Raw genomic sequence first — 24,199 nt, 5'->3', positions numbered from 1 at the left:
AAGTGTAAAGGCTGTTTTTTTAGTTTCTTGCTCTGAGTGCTGCAATAAAACTCAGGCAAGCCCTGTTTTGGACCCAAGCCGTGATGTCACTGTCTAAGTCTGTGCCAAATCCTCACCTGTGCCTACCCGTTTGATGCTAAAACCCCACAATATGTAATGATCGGGTGCAGTGAATATATGAATATCTAATGTGCGGCTCGGCTCCCGGCCCCCTGCTGGCTGCTCTGTGTAAAAAAAAAAAAAAAAAAAAAAAAATTTTTTTACAATTAAAATATATATTCATCTGCTATAAGCACATGAATAAAAATAGCATGCCCCTTCTCAGAATAAAATTCCAGATTTTTTGACACCAAAATTAAAACAAAAAAACTTTTATTTTAATAGTTCACATTCCACTTCTCCATGAAAAGATGGAGAATTGCTACACGGAGAGACACGGCGAAAATCACTCAGAAAGACGGCGAGAAGTGCACGTTGAATAGGGTTGCTTGCTTTTTGAGAGCAAAAGTCTCCGTCCAATGCGAGAAAAGCACAAACTCGCCATAAAACACGGCAAATTTTTCTCATTGAATACTGCCCTTAATATTTAACAGTGCTGTACATTTTACAATTTTAAGTGTTTTACATATATGTACTTTTCTTGAAAAATCTCAATAAAAAATATTGAAGAAAAAGAAAAAGAAAGGTTGAGACAAACTTTAGCAAAAAAAAAGTATTCCAGGCCTAGAACCAATAATTATAATGTATAATAGTGAACTCAGAAATAAATCGGACAGCCATTTTGGGCCATCAGGGATTCTAGTTTATAACAGATAGGTAGTAACCGCATCTGGGTCATTTACACCACAGTAGATCATATAGAAGTTGAACTTGATGGACAAATGTCTTTTTCAACCTCATCAACTATGTTACTATGTATAGTTGAAACATAGTGCATGCAACAATCATTCTAAAGGTCCACACACACTGAGCGATTTTTGCCCGTCTAAACGATTTTCCCAGGAGTGGATGACATTCCATAGCAGGACGCTATGAAAAGCCATCAACCCCGTTGCTCATCTGCTGGTAATACCAACCAGTATGCCCGCGATGCCCTGCACACAGAGGGTGCAAACATTTTTTTTGCATGCAGAAATGGTTCCCAAACTTAATGCTCAAAGCACCATGGACAGGATTCAGACCTGATGGCTGTTGAGCATATTTGCACAGCGGGTGATTATCGGTGAACTGCGCATGCTTATGGGCCATAAGGCGCGCATGCAATGCCTGCTAGAAATCCTGCTACTTTTTTCCTTTGCTAGCTGTTCACAAGGTGATTGACAGCAAGTAGGTGAGTCTGGGTGGTAACCTGCCATTAGTAGGAATGCTAAGAAAAACGCAGTTGTGCCAGAAAAAAACGCTAGGCATGCTTAGGAAAGCACAGGCATAGCCACACTTTTTATGGGAGGGTGTGTGACGTTACGCCAGGCCGGATATTGCTGTATTCATCGCAGTCGCCGAATAAGTCCCTGGCTACACCTAGCTTGTGATGACTGGTGACCAGTGGAAAGATCATTTGATGGTGAGTGAGCAACGGGATGTGGACATTTTTACTCGGCTGCGAACTTGTCACTACACATCATACACATCAATTTGCAGGGCGAGATTTCACTATAGTAGTGTGGCGTCCACCTGTTCACTGGCCAATTCACTCAGAAGCGATATGGTCTGAATCAGCCCTCTTAACTGTCCAGCTTTTAGGGAGATCCATGCTTGATCACAGGTGGCTTAATTTAATGCCTCAGTCAATTTGATATAAACATCTGTGCTCAAGTATGGTTAATAATTAAACTTGGACTGTTATGCTGTGTACACACTTGCCGATATATAGCACGACCAGTGTATACCAGTGTCTGCGAACACCATAATTTCCATCTTAAAATGGGAGTTCTATGTCAGATGAAAGCAACCAATCAGTTCTATGTCAGATGTGAGCAACCAATCAGAATCTACTTATTTATTTATTTAGAACCTTCTAGAACAGTGGTTCCCAAACTTTTTTGAATCACGGCACCCTAGAGCATCAAAATATTTTCAAGGCACCCCTAGGTCAAATGCTTCTTATCGAAAAATTCTGAAAAAAAAATAAAGTGCATTGTGTTTATATGTCACAGTTATCTGGTGAGGGACAGGATTTGCTCCTGTTTGTCCACATATGTTATGATGTGCAGCCTGGTACATCCTAACAGGTTTTGCCTGGTACATTGACCATAAATAATATGAATTGATCTTGGTCCACCAACCCAAGGCACCCCTGCAAGTGTCCTGATGCAGCCCAGGGTGCCTAGGCACACAGTTTGGGAACCACTGTTCTAGAACATAATACCTGATTGGTGACCCATAGAAACATCCCATGTGAAATTGAACTCCCATCTTAGTAAATTTCGTCCAATGATGTAGGGCCCATTCAGTTGCTTTATTTATATCACTATAGTCAATGAATTTCCTTTTCTTAGACCATATAACCAAACTGCAGGAAATATCTTTGTCTGGAATTTCAGTTTGTAGGAGTGAAGTAGTATCTCACATTCAGCTGTAATGGAATAAAAAGTGATGATTTTTTCTGCACATTTAAGAAGCACACCCACCACAGAAGGTTTGGGTAAATCTATCTTGATGTCTTCGTTATTATGCCACGCAGATAATTGTTTCTTTTTCCATTCTACGCACCAGGATAATTGGTTTCGGCCCAGTTGTCCATGATTCTCAATCTCTAATGCTGCAGCTCCAATGCTCCATTCATCACTGTTGTCTGTGCTGATCTCCCAATAGCTGCATTCTGTGGAGAATCCCTCGGCACAAAGGACCTGACTGTGTGTGAATCTGCGCCCATGTTTTGGGTACTGATTCTTATCAGTCACTGTCACCGTCTTAAGGTCTTCAGAAAGATGGAGACGAATGTTGACTGTATTTTCATCAAAAGACACGCTGGTGGCCCCTACAATTAGTAAATATGTATTAACGATACTGTCATTTGTTTAATGTTACTATTCTGTCACTGGAAACAATGAAACATAGCAAGCCCTCTTACTGTATATACAGTATGGCAACAAGAGGGGGGTGGTCACAAGAGAGACCAAAAAGGGAACATGCAAACGGGTTTTTGGGGCACACTTGATGATAAAGATAGTATAGTTTAAGTGAAGAGATGATATATGGGTGAAATAAGACTTAACTTTTATTGAGAAAAAACTCTAAAAAAAGGGGTTGATATTTATATCTGATACAAACAATGTACTAAACAGGACAATACATATTAAATAAATTGTGTATGGAAATATCACAAGATATAAGGTTATTATATATACAGTAGTACCCTGTTTAATTGCCTTATATTGATACTAATTGAACAATTTCTGTTTAACAACAGGGACCCTTTGTTACAGGTATACTTGTACTTTCATCTTAACATTGCGCCCACTTTGATAATTATATCAAGGACCCTCTCTCTTTTTTGATAGGTTAATAACCTTATATCTTGTGATATTTCCATACACAATTTATTTAATATGTATTGTCTTGTTTAGTACATTGTTTGTATCAGATATAAATATCAACCCCTTTTTTTAGAGTTTTTTCTCAATAAAAGTTAAGTCTTATTTCACCCATATATCATCTCTTCACTTAAACTATACTATCTTTATCATCAAGTGTGCCCCAAAAACCCGTTTGCATGTTCCCTTTTTGGTCTCTCTTGTGACCACCCCCCTCTTGTTGCCTTACAGTTTAAATACTGAACATCCTTTGGGAGCACCACCAGCCAAACACTGCCATTATATATTCTTGGAAAGCAGTAACTACGCTGGTTCTTTCTATCCAATACCCCTGTACAATTGTTACTTAATGTGTATTTCAAACCAGTGCCAATCCCTCTCTCTAAAATTCACTGTATATACAGTATGTCATATGCAACAATGGAGGTCATTTACAATAAAAAAAATCTGCAGCCCCATTCTCAGTTAAACCATCTGACCAACGCAGCACCAATTTGTACACAGGTTTGCGCAGAAACATGGCCACATTTCTTACACGAAGCTGGGTGAAATGGAAGTGATGCCATAAAACTTCAGAGTAAGCCCAGAATTGGAGAGGGTGCACTCTTGTGGGTACCCAGCCACTGCCCGGCCATTTGAATTCTGCAACAGCTCCTAGCTGGCTAGGATCTTGTCCCATCTTATACTTTCAATGTGACAAATCACTTGCCAATTACAGCGCATTTTGTAATAATAATATATATATGCATAATTAAAGTATAGATTTAGTGGAAATTAACATTCTACAGATTAATCCATGGGGAGTTGCAAGTTATACCTGTACATAAAGCAAACTAACAAAACACATTGGACAAGTTTTATGATAAGTTTGAGGGGTTATGAATCACTGAAATTATATATATATATAGATCTCTCTCTGCATAGATATATATAAGCCTGATGAAAATACGACTCTAGTATTGAAACGTTGCTTGTAGTAAAATTGTGTTTTAAACTTATCCTGGAGTGCCGTGCCTCTGTCTATTTTATATATATATATATATATATATATATATATATATATATATATATATATATATATATATATATATATATACAACACCCAGTTGTGGAATGGCGCCAAGATTAATAAAAGTCCATAAATATGGTGGTCCGATCTCCAGTGAAACACTCAGGGTAATTTTTTCAATCACTTTATTTTCAGAAAGGTAGTGCCTTCCCTGCAGGACAGAGCGATTTGGTAAACAGACCCATTGATTTTGAAGCTGTACATTGTGGATAAGCTGTTATCCATGTCAACCATTGGATCTTACAGATTGTAAGACTTGGCAAGTCAGTACTGGCAGGGAAGGATTTTTCGGTGAATATATAGTCACTGGGTTACTCTAGTAGATTTACTCACCATTTTTAAATTGATTACCCAAGGCCTCGAACTCTTTGAAGGCTAACGGATCTAAAGTTGTCCTGTATGAGGTCTCTAAGTGTAGGAGACACCTCTTTAAAAATTCCATTGCTGGTTGGAAATCAGTTTCAAATTAAAGACACAAAATTGTTCCCCTGATGAAGTCTGTGTAAGACGAAACGCGTCGGGACGTTTCTGTACATCGTGTCTAGAATATATTTCTGAAAATAAAGTGATTGAAAAAATTACCCTGAGTGTTTCACTGGAGATCGGACCACCATATTTATGGACTTTTATTAATCTTGGCGCCATTCCACAACTGGGTGTTGTATGGTTATTGGGGTCCCTTATCCCTCTGGGGACATTGTGGTAAAGGCTGCCGAACCAATTGTGGACTAATAAGATTAACTTAACTTAATTGTACAGAGAGCGCGATTTGGAATATTGGGTTCATATATATATATATATATATATATATATATATATATATATATATATATATATATATATATATATATATATATATATATATATATATATATATATATATATATATATATATACAGGCTTAGACCGGCACTTGGTACATCCAAACAACAGGGAGGTGCCTTCCACAAATGGATAATATAATAACGGTATTCAAACAAATGAATGAAGACTGGAGGCGGCACTCTCAGTGAAACAAGCAACCTTGTATTAAAATGTCACATCACAGTGGAAAAATTCACAGTGAAAAACGTGTCAGCATTTTGTGTCGACCGTTTCGGAGCTTTCGCCCCTTCTTCAAGACTGCTGGCTGTGCAGTAAAACTCAACAAAGCGTGAAGTGCAGAAAAACGTTTTCATTCATTTGTTTGAATACCGTTATTATATATATATATATATATATATATATATATATATATATGCCAGTCAATAACAGGGTGCACTCACCAGTCTTCTTGCTTGCAAGAAACGTTGACCGTGAACCCACTGTCATGTAACTATACCCTGTTGATGCATTAAAAACTTTTTTTGTCTGCAAGCAAGAAGACTGGTGAGTGCACCCTGTTATTGACTGGCATATGATTGGAAGGACCAGACCAACATTTGGGACTTTCTGGTATTGTGGCACCCCAGCAGTTGGCTAATGGAGGAGAGTGCTGTCCTATCTGGATGGAGATATATATATATATATATATATATATATATATATCCTTGTTCTACTTGAAATACTAGGTACACATCAGGTACATATCATCTGTTGTGTGTGTGGTCAATTTCGAGGTACCGCAGGTAGAATGTGACATCTTCTGTTCAGCAGTGCTGTAGGCCCACTGGACGGTATCACATGGGGCACCATGCATATTAAAGAAGGACATTACAGTGATCATTCCGTCATTCATTAATTCTTCTTGGCCTGTACTTGCATGGTCTCAGGCGAAAGGAAATTACCTCAACCATCGGCCCGACTTCATTGCGATGTGTAGCCTGCCTTAGAGATAAACCTGTCAGTAATGGGGTGTGATTAAATAAAGATACCATGGTATAATAGTATCATAGGCATAAGCAAAGTAAAGTTATGAAATATGACGTTGTGGGCACTATAAGAAAACAGCAGATATCCAAGACCATACACACCCTGGGAGCCAGATATTACACTTACACTGCAGAAGTTTCCTTGGACCTTTCTCTGCAACTCTTACTCTGATTTCCTGTGTGCAGGAGGCTAGAGGTTCAGTAGGCATTACCAACGTTTCTTCAAGCACTGAAACAATAGCAAAAAAAGAAGTATATAAATGACAAAAACATCCAGAGATACCTGACAGAGAACTGTGATGAGGAAGAGAGTCTAGCAAGGTACAGGGTTTACATAGGCAGAGTAACCATCTGAGGAAGAGGACAAGTCCAGCACCATACCTGGCTCCATACTCAGAATGATCATCTGAGGAAGAAAAGAGCCTGGCTACATTATGTGAATAATAGATTCAATTGGGCAACACCATAAAGCCAACAGGTACAAGAGGTATACATTTACAAAAGGACAAAAGGTAAACAGTTCTTAAGGTTGACCTGTACAAAAGCGGGACATGACAATGGTCGACACCCAAAGAGTAAAACATTTTTGGTGCTGTTTCATGTTTTACAAAAACATTTGGTTGAATTTATTATCCACATGGACATCTATTGGGAATAATTACCTGTGGCAAGCATAGGGGTAGCAGAGTGAGCGAAGCAGATTTGTTGACTCACTTACTTTAGACCTATTGACATTGTAGATCTATTATACCAAACACGTTGGCTACAGAGGCAGAGTAATCATCTGAAGAAGAAGAGAAACCCTCTAGCGCTTAAACATGAAAGATGGTACTTCCCTTTGTTGGCGTGGATACTTCTTAACAGACAGGTGTGTGGAATTGGTCGTCCTTGTGGTTCAACTCTCATAGATTTTTATAGTCCATGTAAAAAATGGAGAGTATAGACATCAGTATTCCACACTATATAATTAATTCTACACCCGTGCAGATAGATGGAGGCTGTGAAGTGTTCTTTCTTCCACCAGACAAAAAGGGGGACAGACAGATATAATCTGAAGGAATGGTGATGCGTACCAAGACTCACATAAAAATGTGGCTGGTTCCACACATCAAGGTATCTTTTAATCTTTGGTGCATACCCAACTCACAATTAAGAAGTATGGTATCCTCACATAAAGGTATCTTTTAACCAAACGAAATAGAAATTCTGTCAAGGGGGTGCGTACCCCAACTCACTGGTGCAAATGCTGTAATACTCGCATCAAGGTATCTTTTAGGCCACTCAGTTGATAAATCAGAAAGGTGCTTTAATAACTTCCACATCCAGAAGTGACAATATAGAATGAAATCAAACAGAGTAATCACTGTGACTGCCGTATACAATAGAACAATGGTGCAAACTTGGAATCTACAACCTGGGAGGTCTTCCGGACAATCCAGCCAGGGAGTAGGTCAGTCAGAGTTCCAAGGTCCAGCAGTCATCCAGGGATCACCTTCCTCTAAATACACACAACGCGTTTCGATCCGCTCTGGGATCTTTTTCAAGTGTATAGAGGATAAGCTTGGATGGGTTTATATACCCATGAACAGGAAGTAACAGGACTTCCTGTTTCCTGTGGTCCGCACAATTTTACAACCATTTACATTAATAAAAAGCATATATTACTATAACAGCCTTTAATAACATTAGCCCCAGGTCAGTTATCCTATAGGACATATAACATAAAAACATAAAAACAGCAGAGTTGAACAGACGCTAAAAGCCGCGATACCGGAAGTGTAATGCGTTCCACCGCATACACTTCCGCGTGTCAGCGCGGCCGGAAGTTCCGCTGCCGCGATCCCAGAGCCAGTAACATCAGGCTCTGTGTTGTATGGATGCGCGGCGCCCACTGATAATGCGTGCGCTCCAACGCATCAAAACTTGGGCGGTATATGCGGTCTAAGTAACACTGTGGTAGTGGAGCCGGCTGCATCATGTAGATGCGCGGCGCCCGCTACTGATGTGTGCGTTCCAACACATCAGGAACTAAGTTAGATATGCGGTCCAAGGCATCAATAATAGAAAGTGTATGTGCTTAATAAAGCGCAATAACACTGATCAAAAAGTGCGATTTAAGCACAAAAAGGGTAAAAAGTTTATTAGTACAAAAGATTATATAAAATATTATAAAAAAATATTATAAAAAATCTAAAAATCCTTTTGGAGAATGGACCATGGGCTGTACATAAAATACATGAATCACATATATATCACATATATAAAATACATGGGTTGTACATAAAATACATAAATCACATAAAAAACATCTAATAATCACAAAGTGCGTTGGTGTAATTCATTTGTTGCTTCCAGATAGATGAAATAATATACTATGGAAAAAGAAGACATGTCTTAGAATACATTTGATAGACACATACAGAACATAAAAAACATATCAGCTATTCATAAAAACCGCTTTAATTCAAAGTCACTGTTGTGGCCGCCTGGAGATAGTGTATTGAATTTAAAAATATACTCCATCTTCCGCCTTTGCTAATTTGCTTGCCACATCTTTATCTCTTAAATCCGAATTCACTATTTTTAACCCCAAAAAAACCCTGATATGTGGGTAGGGGAACAATTGTGTGAAGTTTTGAAATGGGCGGACAGAGCATGTGTTTCAACTCCTTTTTTTATGTTACGCATATGTTTGGCAATGCGGACTTTTAATGCCCTTGAAGTACGGCCGATATAAAACTTATTGCATGTGCATCTAATAGCATTCACTACATTTTGGCTATTGCAGGTAATGAAATCACAAATTTTTGCCTCTTTCCCATTTATTGAGATCTCAGTAATTTTGCTTTTTTCCCCTTTTATGTTTCTACATGGTAGACATAAGCCGCACCTATAGAAATACTATACCTATAGAAATAATGACACGCGGAAGTGTATGCGGTGGAACGCATTACACTTCCGGTATCGCGGCTTTTAGCGTCTGTTCAACTCTGCTGTTTTTATGTTTTTATGTTATATGTCCTATAGGATAACTGACCTGGGGCTAATGTTATTAAAGGCTGTTATAGTAATATATGCTTTTTATTAATGTAAATCGTTGTAAAATTGTGCGGACCACAGGAAACAGAAAGTCCTGTTACTTCCTGTTCATGGGTATATAAACCCATCCAAGCTTATCCTCTATACACTTGAAAAAGATCCCAGAGCGGATCGAAACGCGTTGTGTGTATTTAGAGGAAGGTGATCCCTGGATGACTGCTGGACCTTGGAAATCTGACTGACCTACTCCCTGGCTGGATCGTCCAGGAGACCTCCCAGGTTGTAGATTCCAAGTTTGCACCATTGTTCTATTGTATACGGCAGTCACAGTGATTACTCTGTTTGATTTCATTCTATATTGTCACTTCTGGATGTGGAAGTTATTAAAGCACCTTTCTGATTTATCAACTGAGTGGCCTAAAAGATACCTTGATGCGAGTATTACAGCATTTGCACCAGTGAGTTGGGGTACGCACCCCCTTGACAGAATTTCTATTTCGTTTGGTTAAAAGATACCTTTATGTGAGGATACCATACTTCTTAATTGTGAGTTGGGTACGCACCAAAGATTAAAAGATACCTTGATGTGTGGAACCAGCCACATTTTTATGTGAGTCTTGGTACGCATCACCATTCCTACAGATTATATCTGTCTGTCCCCCTTTTTGTCGGGTGGAAGAAAGAACACTTCACAGCCTCCATCTATCTGCACGGGTGTAGAATTAATTATATAGTGTGGAATACTGATGTCTATACTCTCCATTTTTTACATGGACTATAAAAATCTATGAGAGTTGAACCACAAGGACAACCAATTCCACACACCTGTCTGTTAAGAAGTATCCACGCCAACAAAGGGAAGTACCATCTTTCATGTTTAAGCGCTAGAGGGTTTCCACTTATAAAATTGTACTGTGTATCCTTGTTGTGAGGGGTGGTGACAATAAGGTGTCAATAAGTGTTTTGAGACCCACAAGCAGCTGCGCCCGAGGGTGATCCAAATTACTTCTCCTTTGAAGAAGAAGAGAGTCTAGCAGGATACCTGGCTACATATGCAAATGAATAATACGAGGACGAAGAGAGTCTAGCAGGATACCTGGCTACATATGCAAATGATTAATCCGAGGATGAAGAGAGTCTAGCAGGATACCTGGCTACATATGCAAATGCATAATCCGAGGATGAAGAGAGTCTAGCAGGATACCTGGCTACATATGCAAATGATTAATCCGAGGATAAAGAGTCTAGCAGGATACCTGGCTACATATGCAAATGAATAATCTGAGGATGAAGAGAGTCTAGCAGGATACCTGGCTACATATGCGAATGATTAATCCGAAGATGAAGAGAGTCTAGCAGGATACATGGCTACATATGCAAATGATTAATCCGAGGATAAAGAGTCTAGCAGGATACCTAGCTACATATGCAAATGAATAATCCGAGGATGAAGAGAGTCTAGCAGGATACCTGGCTACATATGCAAATGAATAATCCGAGGATGAAGAGAGTCTAGCAGGATACCTGGCTACATATGCAAATGATTAATCAAAGGATGAAGAGAGTCTAGCAGGATACCTGGCTACATATGCAAATGATTAATCAGAGGATGAAGAGAGTCTAGCAGGATACCTGGCTACATATGCGAATGATTAATCCGAGGATGAAGAGAGTCTAGCAGGATACCTGGCTACATATGCAAATGAATAATCCGAGGACGAAGAGAGTCTAGCAGGATACCTGGCTACATATGCAAATGATTAATCCGAGGACGAAGAGAGTCTAGCAGGATACCTGGCTACATATGCAAATGATTAATCCGAGGACGAAGAGAGTCTAGCAGGATACCTGGCTACATATGCAAATGAATAATCCAAGGACGAAGAGAGTCTAGCAGGATACCTGGCTACATATGCAAATGCTTAATCCGAGGACGAAGAGAGTCTAGCAGGATACCTGGCTACATATGCGAATGATTAATCCGAGGATGAAGAGAGTCTAGCAGGATACCTGGCTACATATGCGAATGAATAATCCGAGGACGAAGAGAGTCTAGCAGGATACCTGGCTACATATGCAAATGATTAATCCGAGGACGAAGAGAGTCTAGCAGGATACCTGGCTACATATGCAAATGATTAATCCGAGGACGAAGAGAGTCTAGCAGGATACCTGGCTACATATGCAAATGAATAATCCAAGGATGAAGAGAGTCTAGCAGGATACCTGGCTACATATGCACATGATTAATCCGAGGATGAAGAGAGTCTAGCAGGATACCTGGCTAAATATGCAAATGAATAATCCGAGGATGAAGAGAGTCTAGCAGGATACCTGGCTACATATGCAAATGAATAATCCGAGGCTGAAGAGTCTAGCAGGATACCTGGCTACATATGCAAATGATTAATCCGAGGATAAAGAGAGTCTAGCAGGATACCTGGCTACATATGCAAATGAATAATCCAAGGATGAAGAGAGTCTAGCAGGCTACATTTCAGACCTGATCACAGGGTTACAATTTGTAGCAGCCCTGCAATCAATGAGTCACATCCCTTACAGAGTGTGCATGGCTGTGAATGGCATCTCTCAACCTCTCAAGTTAGTAACAAGCATGATGCATTGCTCCATCCAACATTCTGATCAACAACCAATGAGGATGCAATTTGTTTAAGAAATGAAAGAGCCAGAAATACCATGGGGATTTACGTTACCTTGTTTTGGTGGACAGTGAATTTGTTCAAGCAGTGGGTGAGAAAGGAGATTCTTTTTAATTTGAGATATGTCATGACTTATATCTGCAAGCCTGTTTTCATCAATGATGCTTTGTATCTCTGCTGAAGACGTTGGCATGTATACATTTTCTGATCCAGTGTCCTATAGAAATTAACATGAATTATAGGCATTTAAGATTAAGGGGTATTTTCAATTAGAGTCTGATCCATTACGACATGGGTTTGTCAGAATGGATCAATGAGTGGCCAAAGACTGTCATATTTGAGCCAAATTCGACTGTCGGATTTGGCCGTTGCCGGTGTCCCGTCCTGTTGCTGCTGTCAACAGCTCCCCATGTGTAATATCTCAGGGAGCTACTGGAGGGAGCCGCACCCACCCTGTAGCCACCAGCCAGCTGGGGACCACTGCCAGGAGAGAGGACCCTGGCCAGGGGGATGCCTGTAAGAGAAGAGAGTGTCTTCCACCGACTGCAGCTCCAGCTGCCCCCTTTGGTAAGCACTCTCTCTCTCTCTCCTTCCCTCGCCCCACTCCCCCCCCCCCTTCCCCGCCTGATCTCCCCAATCCAACTTTTTTCAGAAACGGGGGCAAAACCTTTCAGATTTGGCTGTGTTTTGGACAAAAGCATGTGAATCCGCGGCTATTCCGCGATTCGTGTGTTTTCCGACAAGTTTCTGAATTCATGGCTTAATGGGGGAAAAAAACAGCCCTTATTGAATAGGTCGGAACCTCTTCCGACCTAAATCAGATGAAAACTAGGTACTGCTTTGCTAGCACGGCGCCCACGATCTAGATTGTATGTGTGGGGCTGATATCTCAAGCATCTCATGCATCTTATGTGTTTTTGTGGCATAAGATGCATGAGATGATGCAATCGACGCGATGGACGAGATTTTTACATTGCAAGCATCTCATGCATCTTATGTGTTTGTGCGGCATAAGATGCATGAGATGAAGCAATCAATGCGATCGACGAGATTTTTACATTGGAATCAATGTGAAATGGTCCCTGAGACCCAATGTTACATTTATTCCAATGTAAAAAGCCCCCAAAACCCCAATTTTAATTGCTAACCCCCCCTCATGGGTGAAATGTCCCTTCCCCCCCCCATTGTTAACGCCACCCCACTATTGACGCCAACCCGAAGTGTGGCGAGCGCAGCCACTATCCACGTCGGCGTGGAGTTGATTTTATAAAGTGTGGCGAGCCCCGCGAGGGGATGCGTAATACATGTGAAGCAGTCCGCGTCCGCTCGCCACGCTTCGAGCTCGGTGGCTCGCCACACTATATATAATCAACTCCACGCCGGCGTGGATAGTGTGGGTATGAAAAGGTCGGAGGACGCGTACCGCCGCCCCTCGCGGGCTCGCTGCGCTCGCCACGCTTCGGGTTGGCGTTGATAGTGGGGGCTCACGATTTTTGGTTATTGGGGGCTCACGATTTTTGATCTCATGCATCTTATGGATGCATAAGATCCATGAGATGCATAAGATGAGATCCATACGATTAAAAAATCGTTTCAATTGTATTGATTGTATGCCTTAAGTAAGGCATACAATCAGTGAGACGGGCGCCGTGCTAGGAAAGTAGTACCGAAAACTATTGTATTTCCAACAAGACAACAGTCCTGACTCCAATTGAATATACCTCTAAGTGGTGAAATGAGGGAGCGCAACCAACATTACTCATTTTAATGTTTTACACAAGGCTGGTTCCTAGCTGTGGTTTTCAGTGGATATTATTTAAGCAGAATCCTGACAGTGGAATCCTGACAGTCACAATGCTCATTAATTACAAAGGTGAGTATTAGGGTTAGTGTAAGGGTAGGCTGCTGGAGGGTTAGAATACTCACTGGGATCCATCAGAATTCTGACCATAGGGATTGCAATGTTGGATACTGCCGGCATTTCATACCCAAAGCCATCAATACATAAATAAGTATTCATGTGTAGAACAGCACTAAATTAATTTAATTTATGGACAATGTGTTGTTAAAAGATAAAAATTCCAACAAACAGATTGAAAAACCTGACTTATTTGGCGGGATGTCATAGAGGAATAGATGTATTATGCCTGGTGAAGAGATAAAGTAGAGATAACGTAGAAAGTGATGATGCACCAGCCAATCAGCTGTTTGAAAAGGGATAGTTAGGTTGGCTGGTGCATTATTACCTTCCACTTTATCTCTTCGCCATGCTTAACCCCTTCCCGACATTTGACGTACATGTACGTCATGGCCGGGATGTACTTCCCGACACATGACGTACATGTACGTCATGACTTCAAAGTGCCACCGCGTCTACAGACGCGGTGACAGAGGGACGATGTCTGCTGTCCCTGACAGCAGACATCCTCCCTCATTGCCCAGGGAGGGCAGCGATGCCCCCCGTCATGGGCGATCGCTGCGATTGGCTGTTCAAACGTGAACAGCCAAAAGCAGCGTTAAACTGTATGATGTGTAATATTTAGACTCTGCTGCCCCCTAGTGTCCAAAAAAATTAAAGGAGCTTGTAATAATGATTTAAAAATAAAGTTTAGATATGGTCTTTGTTAGTTATTAACTATTTTGAGTGGTATGATTATTTGTCTCACAAGCAGAAAATTTTACATTTTGCAAATAGCAAAATGTTCCATTTTTTTATGACATTTTGGTATTTTTCACACAAAAAAAAAAACTGTATCGACCAAAATTTACCACTAATTTAAAGTACAATGTGTCACGGGAAAACAATCTCAAAATCACTGGGATAAGTAAAAGCAAAAAAAAAGTTATCCCCACTTAAGTGATACATGTCAGATTTGAAAAAAAGGCCTCTGTCAGGAAGGCAAAAACATGCTGCGTCGGGAAAGGGTTAATACATCTGCCCCAGAGTCCAAGTTCACCAGAGGTGCAGGATGCTGGACAAACTTGGACATTTACATAAAGCAGCAATCATATACAAGGCAGCACCTTGTAAATGACTGACACTTTTAACTGCACAGTTAAATCCTGGATAAACTATCTTCTATTATAACTAACCTGCAACCTCTCAGCACCTGCATAATATTATCCTGTAATACAATCACAACTGCAAAACTGAAAAGCTCACCTGCAATTTCTCATCACTTGCACAGTTACTACTTAGTACTTTTTGATCTCTGTATCAGTATACCTGAAAACTATGAATGTAATGAAACCAGATGTATCAATCTTCAAAAAGTGATAAAGCAGAGTGATAACCAGCCAGCCAATCCCTGTATCTTTAAGCATGTGATCTGCAAACTTCCAGCTCATCCACTCACGCTGCCTAGAACTCATCTGCTTCTAATAAACCACAGGTCAGTCCAGTCTTCCTGAGTTCAACTTTTATTATTATATTGCATCCTCATGAAACCCCTGTATCAGTTGCAGGTGACCCAGGCAGAGGGCTGCGACCTGCATGTCGGGTGACGCTAAGATTATGTCCCCTTGCGGGGACCTCTGGTAAACACCCCCAGCGTGTTATACCCGCGCCTCTGCCATGGGTTGAGTCAACTACCTGGCACTGATTTTGACACACCTATATTCAGTATTATCCTAACAACCAAATCATGCAGTATATCTGTTTTCTGAAACCTCTTCTTTGTTTATGTACTCATCTGTCATACAATACTTTTATTATATGGTCTCGAACCTTGAGCACCGTTATCCAGTCATTTTCTAAATGATCTTCGAGTTCACTTCTTTGCTTCTTCATTAATGTTATGTCAGTGGTCAGAAGCTGAATCCTTTCCGATGACTGCTTTTGCACAGTGTCCTGTTCTTGCTTTATCCGCCAGAAGGCCGCTCTTTCCTGCTTCTCTATATAGTCCCGCATCTCTCTGAAGTTCTTGGTGAGCTTATCTTTAATATCACTAATAAATATCTAAAAGTACATGAAAAACATTAACTGTATTGAAACAAGAATAAAATGCCATGCACAATATATATACCCCGGAGTTACGACACTGGATGAACAACCTGCAGCAGAAATGATATTTTGGTACAAAATCCTGCTTTTATGAAAAACTTAATGGAATTATCACATACAAAATAGAACGTCCACAAGGGGCCAAATGTTTGCATGTTTTGAAAACAGTGGTCATTCAAGGGTGTTCATAACTTAAGTGTGGGCTAGGTACATGCACTTGTATTATTTTATGTATAAATGCCTGAAGAAAAAAAAAGAAAATATTAAAAGATTCTTGGTGGAGAGATACATAAAGGGGTATATTCAATGCTAGCTATTGACAGCAAGAAGGGCCGTTAGCTCGCCGTCAGTATTCAACTCCCACACCTTCACTTGCTGTTTCCACCTCGCCTGTTCCCTGAGGCTAGGTGGAAACGACGAATGTGGCCATTAAAACGGCGGGGCTTGCCCCAAAATGCAGCAGACTTACCGTTTAAGGGGATCCTTGCTGTCCTCTCATGGCGAGGATTTGTCCCTTACATGGAATATGGTGAGAGGATAGCAAGGGTGGCTTGTTTTCCTTGAGGAAAAGCAATCTTTACCGTACAAACCCCCTCGTCAGCCGCGTTGAATACTGCCCTAAAAGGGAAGTTAAGTTGGGGCCACAAAACTGGCTTCCACCTAAAAGGACTTTTTTCCCACATCTTTAAAAGTGGTTATCTGCCTCAGACTATACTTTTTAGGGAGACCAATCCTGGGATTCCCAAGATCCCGAGACTGGAGTGCACTTACAAATAATAAGAGCAGTGAGAGTGGGTGTGGGGAGCAGAGAGGAAGTGCATAGGCAGCAGTAATGATTGGTGTAAGGAAGGTTCAGAGTAGGGAGCAGGGACAGTGGGTCTGGGGTGCAGGGAGTGTGGGTATAGGAAGCAGCAAATGAGGGTGAGTGTAGTGAGCCGTAAGAGAGGGTGGATGTAGGGAACAGTAAGGGACTAGGGAGAGACAGTGTAAAGAACAGTGAGGAAGGACAGGAGTAGATAGCAGTGAGGAAGGATGTGAGCAGAGTCATGGTAGGGAGCAGCGAGGGAGGATGGGAGTAGGGAGCAGTGAATGAGGGTCAGTGTAGTGAGCAGTGAAATAGGATGGGAATAGGGAGCATTATAGAAGGATAGGAGTAGAAGTAGAGAGCTGCGAGGGAGGATGGGTTTAGGAAGAAGTGAGGAAGGATGAGTGTAGGTGGCAGTGAGGAAGGATGAGTGTAAGTGGCAGTGAGGAAGGGTGCAGGAAACAGTGAGGGAGGGGGAAACACAAATTGCATATAGGTAGTATGTATCTGTGTAACGTGAACATGGCCCTTAGTCGGACAACCATAGAGACAAACACAGTGCTACAGCATTTCAAATGTACTGCAGACAGACAGCCGATTGGAGCTTGTGGTTGCTTTTCTGATTGGCTGTTGGTCCGCGAGCTCTGATTGGCTGGCAGCCAGTGCTACATTTAGAATGCTGCCAGGTCTTTCCAGGTACCCTGCTAGCCAGAAATATGATCCATGGCACTTGCTAACCCTACAGCAAAAAGTAATGGGATTTACCCACAAATGTGTGACCTGTGGTATAAGAACAGGGGGGAGTGGGGATAGAGAGCAGATAAAGAGAGTGAGGTACATTTAAAATGTTCAATATCCAGCCACCCAATCGTGCCATTAAGAATCTAGGCTGGTTAATTCTGGGGCTGGAATTCATAGGGAGAATTGAGCCTGCAAAAACAAAAAAGGTGGGCCTTTGTAATGACAGCAATAGGGTGTAAGGTTATTATATTGGTAGAATATTAGAAATAATATTGTTGTTATCTAACACACAATATTAATGGCTTTTCCCCTTCAGAGACCATTTAAAGATTATGGGGGAGATTCTCTAAACTAAAAATGTGGTAAAAACCCAGTTATCGGGGTTTTTACTGCATTTTGGGATGCTCTAAGCATCCCCCGCCGGGTAATCGCGACGGGGGGCATCGCCAGAAAAATCTGGCGATGCCCCATAGAAGCCTATGGGCTTCTACCACGACCCACCGCCGCCCCGCACCGACCCCAGCTGCCTTGCATCGACCCCGCCGCCCCACATCGACCCCCCCTGCCTTGCATCGACCCCGCCGCCCCGCATCGACCCCCCCTCACCTGTGTCCGGGCAGTACAGTGCTGTGCTGCCCGGACCTGTGACCTCCTCCTCCCTGCACTATGATCCTCTTCCGGGTGCAGGAAGGAGGAGAGCCCGGCGCAGCAACAGCAGCAGCGCTGGGTAAGGGAGGGAGCCGTCGGGAGCTGCTGGGTCCTCACAGCAAAGGATAGCCCTTCGCCCTGCACTGATCCTAGAAGGGCCACTATATGCCAGCGTCGCTACTACATAAATTCATATTGAGACACTTCCCCGGCAGTTTGAATATCCCAGCTATGGTGTATAAAGATTCATCAACTGTCACAGAACAGTTGATTATCAAAGTTCTCAGTAGCGACATAATCGTACAGCATTTCTGCAGGAAGTATGACGCAGGAGACATTGAAGCAGTGTACAGGATTGCAGTTACCTGCATTTGTGCTGCCACTCCGCATTGCATCATCTAAACCAGGCAAGGCCAAACTCTGGCCCTCCAGCTGTTATAAAACTACACTTCCCAGCATGCCTTGCCATAGTTTTAGCATTCCCTAATAGCAAAACTGTGGCAAAGCATGATGGGACTGGTAGTTTCACAACAGCTGGAGGGTCACAGTTTGGACATGCCTGATCTAAACGGTCCTAGACCGTCAATCACTTTGCACAAAAATTCTCATTGCAAGTGCCATAGCAAGACCATCGCCACCCATGCACTGAGTGACTTAGGTGCATGTGCAGATAGCTGATAATATGCAAAACATCATATTTCAGCCCATCTCAGTGTCTGATCCAGAGGTAGCAAGTGCAGCCAAATGAAAGTAAAGGGGTGTACACACGGAGCAAATTTGTGCTATTTTCTAAGCAATCTGACTAGATTGCTTAAAAAAGTAAGCACAGATCTCTCTGTGTGTATGCTCCGAGAGATTAAATATCTCTTGCTAACTAAGTCAGTGCATGCCGTCAAATCTAGTCAGATTGCTTAGCAAATGACTGCAAATCTATCTGTGTGTACAGAATCAGAGATACTGATCGCAATCTCTTATTCTGAACCACTGCCCTGCCTTTTTTTGCTTAAGCAAAATTGCTTAGCAAAATTGCTAAGCACAAATCTCTGCGTGTGTATGTGCTCTCCATGGGAGATCTTGACACCATAAAATTTGCTTAGCAAAATTGCTTAGCACAGATCTCTACGTGTGTATCCCCTTAACATAAACAGCATATATATTGTTGGGAACACTTCTGATCATAAACCAGGGAAGATGGCATGTACAACATCTATTGCACAAAAGGTATTACGGTACTTGTTTCCTAGCACGGCCACAACGATTTAGATCGTTGTGGTCGTAAGATAAAAAATCGGATCGATCGCATCGCATGCGATTTGGTCGCATGCGATGCGACCGATCCGACCGACCGATTTTTCACCCGATTTTTTTTTTTTTTCACTTGATTATTTTCAATTGTCCCCCCAAATGTTACTAAGTGGGCTAGACCCCACGATAGACGTCAACCCGAAGCGTGGCGAGCGCAGCGAGCCCGCGAGGGGCGGCGGTGCGCGTCCGCCGACCTTTTCATTCCCCTACTATCCACTAGGGCGTGGAGTGAGAATAGAATAGTGTGGCGAGCGCAGCGAGCCACCGAGCCCGAAGCGTGGCGAGCGTAGCGAGCCCCGCGAGGGGACGCGTATAACTTCACAGGTATACGCGTCCCCTCGCGGGGCTCGCTGCGCTCGCCACGCTTCGGGCTCGGTGGCTCGCTGCGCTCGCCACACTATTCTATTCTCACTCCACGCCCTAGTGGATAGTAGGGGAATGAAAAGGTCGGAGGACGCGCACCGCCGCCCCTCGCGGGCTCGCTGCGCTCGCCACGCTTCGGGTTGACGTCTATCGTGGGGTCATGGCGGGCACATAAAAAATGTGAAATGGGTCATATTGGCCCATTTCACCTTTTTTATCATTTTTCCCTATGTGAGATGGACTTAATCAAGTCCATCTCATCTTGTGCCATTATAATGGCACAAGACCGACAAGATCCTCCCGATTTCAATGTTAAAAGATTTTTTAACATTGAAGTCTATGAAAAAATCGGGTCAATCGGTCGGTCGCATCGCGGCCGATTTTAATTGGTCGCGACCGACCGATTGACCCGATTTCTGTCAATCAAAGGGAAAAAATTGTTAAAAATCGGCCACATCGTGAGGATCGTGTCCCTTAATTAAGAGCCACGATCACTCACGATTGTGGGCGTTCTAGGAAACAAGTACCGGTATTACTTGCCAGGTACAAAGGGTTTTCCCAGAATGTTGACTCACTTACCTGGGCTTCACAGTAAATTTGCTTTTGACTGGCTACACTCCTTTCTTTACTTAATAGATTTTTTTCCAGGTCATTGATCCTCTTCTGAATTTCCTCCTTCATAAAAGTACAAAACGAAATTATTCCACCCATCCAAACCACCATCATCAATGAATAATCAATTTTCAACCATATTATTATATTTCTCTCTGCACATGTTACATCTGCCCCACCTGCAGTGCACATGGTTTTGGACATTTTCCAAACAAATTTGTATTGCAATCAGATCTGAATAAGGGCCAGTGTGTATGCCCCAGCGATGAGCGGTGAGCGCTGCTGCGTGCTCCGGCATCATCGCCAGAAAAGCTGTTCATCTGCTGGTCTTCCAGCAGATGAGCGGCTTTGAGGACGGCTTTGCATAGCACTGCACTATGCAAAGCCGCTCTCTGCCTGTTGACGGCGCCGGGCAGGGGGAAAGCCGCTCAGTCTGTATGCACTGAGCGGCTTTCCCCCCAGCAATGATAGCGATCATCGCTGTCCATACACGCTGGGCATAGTCGCCCAGTGTGTATGGACCTTTAGACTTATTTAGATGGAAAAAACTCTTTGATGTTTTCTTTTTTTGCTCATTGATCTGAGACAGCATCGCTATTTGCGAAGCATTCAATTTTGCAATGGGTGGTTATTCTTCCTTTGTGGGAGTCAACTTTGCAATTTTTCTAATTAGCATTCCATGCAGAACTAGGCCCACTGTGTGATAATATCCAAATGCTGCTGTTGTCTAAATTTGTATTGACATTAAATTGGCTGTAAATAAAGATGCAGCATGCCTCAGATCAGTAAATTATCAAAGTTCTGACTGCATCACTTTAGGAAGCGAGAAGTCAGAGCCGCTGTTACTAAATATGGGATCGCAGACAGAGGCTGAAACCAATCAGTGACTGCCAAACACAAAAGCATGCAAAGATGGACAATGCCTCAGCAATGGGTGTGGATTAGCTCACAGACAATAACTAGGCTGATGGTCACTAGGTCGACACCAAAAGGTTGAAATTGACAAAATGCCGACTTTGACAAAAAAAGGTTCAAATACACAATGTCAACCATTTGAAAAGGTTGAAAGGTTGACATGAGTCACCTAATTACATGGACCCCCAAATAGTGTACAGCGTGGCATCCCTGCGGCACCCCAATGACTAATCAATTGAAAGTTTAATTTGCTTACTTAGTTCTTAATTACTCACCGTCCAAGTGACGTATTCTTCTTCCAGCCTGTTCTACAGAGGGTGAGCGTGTGTGTATGTGTGAGACCCCCGTCAGGTGTGTGTGACCCCCCCCCCACACACACACAAACACTTGTGTGTGTATGGTGGCAGCAGTAGGGTACCACAACCACATTTCCCAGCATCCGCCTCTGCAGGAAAGGTGTAAGGGAGATGATGGGGAGCATGCGAATGTCATGTTAATAGTTGGTATGTGCTGCACATAATATCTATCGAATTGCAGGAGCAATCACATGTGGTTGCATACCCTCCAACATATAAAAGTTTGAAATCGGTACACATTTTAAAGGGGCGTGTCCAATGGTAATCAGGGCGTGTCCATGGGTTAATGGGGTATGTCCACGCCCCCCTTTTCGAATGTGTACTCTACTGGGCATATATCAGGGTTGCCGACTTTATTATTCTCCTCTCCGGGAGAAGCCCGGAGAGGAGAGTTTCAGAAGCCGCTCAGGGGGTTGGGGCTTAAGAGTGACATCACTAAGCCCCGCCCCATGATGGTAAAACAGCAAATTCATGGATCTCTGTGGAGGGGGCGGGGCTAAAATTATGTGATTGTGCCGTCTTAGCTCCGCCCCCTCCTCTGAGACCCGAGGATTGCCCCCTCCTCTGAGACCCTTACATACTGTATATACAAATTAACGCCCACCTCCCGCCATGGATGCTGCACAGTTTATCACAAAAATTGAGCTCAGGCTGCATCTGCCTTCAGCTGCAGCATCTCCAGCCCGAGTGCGAGAGGGGTCGCGTGACGTCATGGCGCAAGCTGCCGGGACCCGCCGCAATGCACTACTGGAAACGGAGATTATCGGAGAGGGGCCAGGATCAGCAGAATTAATTATTCTTTCAAGGAGAGGAGGAGCCGCCTGAACCCAACAGAAAACCGGTACAATCGGTACACTCTGATTTAGCCGGTACAGACTGTTAAAAAACAGTACTGTACCAGCTAAATCGATACAGTTGGAGGTTATGGTGGTTGCTCACATGCGGGTTGCTCACATGCAACCTGCGGGTGGTGGGCAGAGGGAACGCTTTCAGCGGTGTGGGTTTGGGGAGAGGGGGCCGGAGGGACTGTTGGCAGTGTGGAAGAGGGCAGGCAGAGGAGTAGCATATCGCTACCGGCAGGCGGGGGTCAGTGGTGGTGGCAGAATTGTTGAAAACAGGCCACCGAAGACCCCAGTGGCGTAAGTTCGTCCCAGTTGCCCGGAGGCAAGATGAAAATTGGTGTCTGCATCTGTCTTAAGGCTGGTGCCAATAGTGTAATAGTATAAGGATGAAACAACTGGTATTATAATGTACACGAATGCTAAGCAATGCCATTTCAGTCCCTGCACATCTGGCCAAAAAGGATGGAGTTTGTAGCACCATACACTATTGATCTGGCAAGTGACAATGGATAGACGCTGCAATATGTGAGGCAGAATCCTGCTTTATAAATCATGTATCCTACCTTCTTTTTTTTGTATAACTCCAGCAGCTGGAAAATCTGGCATTCTTTGTGCTTCAGCACACACACTGAGCACACAGGACAGCTGTGTGACAGGCAGAAATATTCCAGCACTTTCTCATGCTGCTTGCAGGACCAAGATGTAGTGATGTGATTGACCAGCAGATGGCGCTGACCGCTGTGCAGCACTAGGTGATCCTTACACAGGGGAGTCATGCAGGATAAGCAGAGTTTTAAGGCCCCGTCTCCAATGCATTGCAGACATTGTTCATGTGATGATTTACTGTCCGGTTCCCTCAGGCTGTCAAGCAGATGTGAGATATCTGTGTTCTTGCAAAGCTCAGGCTTGCTCTGGAATACCTTATTACACAAGGGACACGTGTATTCACCCCTTTCCCAGAACTTATCTATGCACCCTTTACAGAAAGTGTGTCCGCAGGGCAGAGTGCTGGGGTAGTTGTAATGGAGATAATAACAGATAGTGCAGCACAGGTCTTGGGCCTGCAATCTCAGTAGCAGCGGTCTCTCTTCCATGTTGGAGATGAGAAATGAAAGTGAAAGAAACAGGGCTGAATGACTTGTCTTGGGGAGGGGGAAGGAGGAGAAATACTGGTACATACCTCCCAAACAGTGTCTATTTACATCCATGACCAATTCCAGGAGGTGCACAATGCTCTGTTCCTGGACTTCTCTCTGAATGTAGATTGTCATCACCTGTTTTAAGGTGCCCATACACGCACAGATTTTGTGTGCTGTGCGTTTTGTACCTGAAGCTGCCATGCGATTTTGGCACTTGAAGTGGATGCGATGTGATGTACTACATACCTCCCAACTGTCACGCTTTCCGCAGGAACGTCCTGATATTCGGGGACGTTCCCGTGTCCCGCCCGGGGCCGCC

General features: G+C 42.9%; 1 protein-coding gene and 1 long non-coding RNA gene across 2 annotated transcripts in view; one reads left to right on the top strand and one right to left on the bottom strand.

The window, feature by feature from the left end:
- Positions 1-355: 355 nt before the first annotated feature.
- RNF135 (ring finger protein 135) lies at positions 356-23,869 on the bottom strand. Its single transcript, XM_083148239.1, has 6 exons — positions 23,305-23,869; positions 20,596-20,691; positions 15,879-16,109; positions 12,206-12,368; positions 6,580-6,681; positions 356-2,977 (listed from the first exon to the last, which is right to left on the bottom strand). The coding sequence occupies exons 1-6, from the start codon at positions 23,833-23,835 to the stop codon at positions 2,460-2,462; spliced, it is 1,641 nt and encodes a 546-aa protein (XP_083004365.1). The 5' UTR covers positions 23,836-23,869; the 3' UTR covers positions 356-2,459.
- LOC146008695 (uncharacterized) overlaps positions 22,610-24,199 on the top strand; it is a 32,082-nt gene continuing 30,492 nt past the window's right edge. The window contains exon 1 of the long non-coding RNA XR_014444548.1: positions 22,610-22,740. This is a non-coding gene — a long non-coding RNA (uncharacterized LOC146008695). The remainder of the gene's footprint in view (positions 22,741-24,199) is intronic.

Source organism: Crinia signifera, chromosome 6 (genome assembly GCF_055691185.1).
Source record: "Crinia signifera chromosome 6, ASM5569118v1, whole genome shotgun sequence".
In the NCBI taxonomy this organism is placed as follows: Eukaryota; Metazoa; Chordata; class Amphibia; order Anura; family Myobatrachidae; genus Crinia; species Crinia signifera.
Note: the sequence above shows the minus strand (reverse complement) of the source record. Positions and strands in the feature narration are given on the sequence as shown.